General features: G+C 20.5%; 1 protein-coding gene across 1 annotated transcript; it reads right to left on the reverse strand.

Annotated features, from left to right (window-relative positions):
• Nucleotides 1-309: 309 nt before the first annotated feature.
• On the reverse strand, nucleotides 310-2889 carry PRSY57_1209200 (ABC transporter, (TAP family), putative; the record flags this gene model as incomplete). Its single annotated transcript, XM_012908522.2, has 1 exon — nucleotides 310-2889. The coding sequence occupies one exon, from the start codon at nucleotides 2887-2889 to the stop codon at nucleotides 310-312; it is 2580 nt and encodes an 859-aa protein (XP_012763976.2).
• Between the last annotated feature and the right edge of the window lie 491 nt (nucleotides 2890-3380).

Genomic DNA, 3380 nt, shown 5'->3' on the forward strand with positions numbered 1-3380 from the left:
AAAATAAAATAATTATAAACTATATATATATATTATATATATAGGTTAATTTTTGAAAGGGTTAAAAATGTTTAATTAGTATAGAATGTATAAAAATATATATATTTAAAAAAAAATTATTACACAATTAATATAAGAAAAATTATAAGTATAATATATATATATATATATAGAATAAATGAATACAATCCTTTTATTTTATTTTATTTTTTTATTTTATTTTTTATTTTTTTTTTATTTTATTTTTATTTTTTTTTTTTTTATTTTATTTTATTTTATTTTTTTTATTTTTTTGATATAATAACATATTTATTCACTCACACCTTGTGTAAGTATTTTCTTTAATATTGGACACGGTTTTTGCAATACACTTTGCCTTTTATCGAATTGTATTATTTGCCCCTCTTCTATTACTCCTATATAATCAACATAATTCAATAAGTCTAACCTATGTGTAAATATAATAGTTGTTTTATCCTTCATATATTTAATTAATGCTTTGTTTATAATATTTTCAGATAGTTTATCTAGAGAAGATGTAGGTTCATCTAATATTAATATTTTATTATTTTTAATTAAATTTTGTGCCAAATATATTCTTTGTTTTTGTCCACCTGATAAGGATGTACCATTAACACCAACATTCATGTTGTCATAATTAAAATGATTTTTTAAAAATTCATCAATGTGTAAATCATTATAAATATTTTTCATTTTATCAGAAGATAAATTATTCTTTATTTCTTCTTGTACCTTTTGTAATTCTTTTAATAAAAAAGTATATATTTCATATGTATTCTTCATATCATTTTTATTAATATCTTGATCACTGTCATATGTATTAATTGTATTATCATCATCGTTTTTTTCTTTTTTTGTATTTTCATTATTTATCATATTTATAAGCGCTCCTTGATTTTGTTCTATCAATCTTATCTGCTCTTTTAACATCTGCTCATATGCTTTATAAGGATACATCAAATTCTCACGCACAGTCAAGTTAAACAAAAAGGGGTCCTGAGTAATAACACCCACAATAGATCGTAACACCGCGGAATTTATTTTATTTATTGGAACGTTTCCCACACAAATTTTGCCTGACGCGTTCAGGTCATTTTTTTTGGTGAGTAAATTCAAAATGGTTGTTTTTCCACTACCACTTTTTCCAACAATAGCAACAGATTTGTTATGAGGTAAAAAGAATGATACATTTTTCAAGGCGAATTTTTTATTACTCTCATTATTTATATTTACATTTATATTATCTTTTGTATTGTCGTATGAAAAAGAAACATTATGAAATGTGATTGAGAAGTTATTACTTTTTAAAAAATCAATCGATGTTTTATTCCAATAATTATGAAAATTATTATCAGGCAATTTTATTATTTGTAAGACTTTTGAACAAGAACCTAAACATTTTTGAATATCTCCAATGGCATGCATCATTCCTTGTATGCCACTACCACAAAACAAGGAATACATTATTAGTGAAAATAAGTCTCCTGTATTTATAAATTTATGTGCTATTAAATAATTACCATAATATATTAAATGTAATAAAAATAAAGAGATAATACTAAAAAATAAAAAATGATTCCCTGATTTTACTAATGAATGTTTTTTCCCTATTTTATATACGTCTTCTAAATAATTTATAAATTCTTTTTTTTCATAGGACTCACCATTTAATAAACGTACGTTACTAATATTATGAATTTTTTCTGAAGCAAAATCAATACATGAACTAAGTTTTTCTTGTTTTAAAACACTTATCTTTTTTACAAATTTAGCATATGTTGTACCTATTAATAAACAACCAGACACAGGTAATAGAAAAGATTGAAATAAATTCCTTGGAGATATATGTAAGGCACATATCCCACCTATTAAAGCTGATATAAAATTCCTTATACCAAATGATAAATGTATTAAAAATTTAGATGATATTTCTATATCATTAGATAATCTATTTATTAATTCTCCTGTTTTTTGTTTATTAAAAAAATGTACATCTTGATTTAATACTTTTTCAAAAAAATGGGTTCTTAATCTTCTTGTTATTTTTTCAATAGATGTTTCTATAAAATATATTCTAAAGAAACTGAATGTAGATATACCTATAATTAATAAGACAGTTTTATAAATTTCATTTGTTAAATATTTTAAAGATTCTTCTTTTCCACCATACATATTAATGATTTTACTTATGCACATTGGGAATATCATTTGTCCTAGGGAAGATACAATTAGGCAAAACATAGCAAACCCTAAATATTTTCTTTCTTTTTTTAAAATATTAAATAAATCTTTTAACGATGATACATTGTTACTCTTATGATTATTATTATTATTATTATTATTATCATTATTATTATCATTATTATTACTTTTATTATTATTATTATTATCATTATTATTATTTTCACTTATCCTTTTCACAAACAAATCATTGAATTTATCTTTTATATTATCAATGATCGAACTTTTCTTTGGATCAAATAAATGGGACCTAAAGCATTTTTTATGTGTATAATTATTCATCATATTATTAAATATATTTTTTCCTTTCTTTCTCATAATTCCATATTTTATATTACTATTATTATTAGGATCCTTAATATTAATATTTTTATATATACCCATACTTTTATAATAACATGTCATTCCTCCACTTTTATTGTTTAAAAAAAAAAAATCTCTTCCTCCTGACGGAGAATATTTCTTATAAGTGTGTATATTATTTATTCCAACATTATTATAATATAATGCGTTCCCATAATTTTTACAATTCCTTACATTTCTTACATTCTGCCCTAACAAAAAATAACCATTATTGTTATTATTAATTAGATAATAGTAGTTTATCAGATGCCGTTTTATTATCATTACGTATGTATTATGTTGTATATGAAATTAAAAAAAAAAAAAAAAAAAAATTATATATCTGCCATGATAAATAAATAAATATATATATACATATATATATATATATATATATATATATATATTTTATTTATGTGTACCTCTTTTTATGCATATTAATTTTTTATTCTGGGAGAAAAAAATTAATTACTTCTATTTTTTAATTTTACCCCCCAAAAGAAAAATATATGTAATATATAAATTATAATAAATATTATACAATATTTACTAAGGGCGAAATATATATATCATATTATATAATTTATATTATCGGATGGCAGAAAAACATTTTTTCCCTATAATTAAAATTCTCAGGAACAATAATATAATTATGCCAAAAAAAAAAGAAAAGAAAAAAAATAAAGCACATATATATGATGATATATATATATAATATATATACATATATATATATATATATTTTTTTTTTTTTTCATTTACATATATTATTTATA

Source organism: Plasmodium reichenowi, chromosome 12 (assembly GCF_001601855.1).
Source record: "Plasmodium reichenowi strain SY57 chromosome 12, whole genome shotgun sequence".
Taxonomy (NCBI): domain Eukaryota; phylum Apicomplexa; class Aconoidasida; order Haemosporida; family Plasmodiidae; genus Plasmodium; species Plasmodium reichenowi.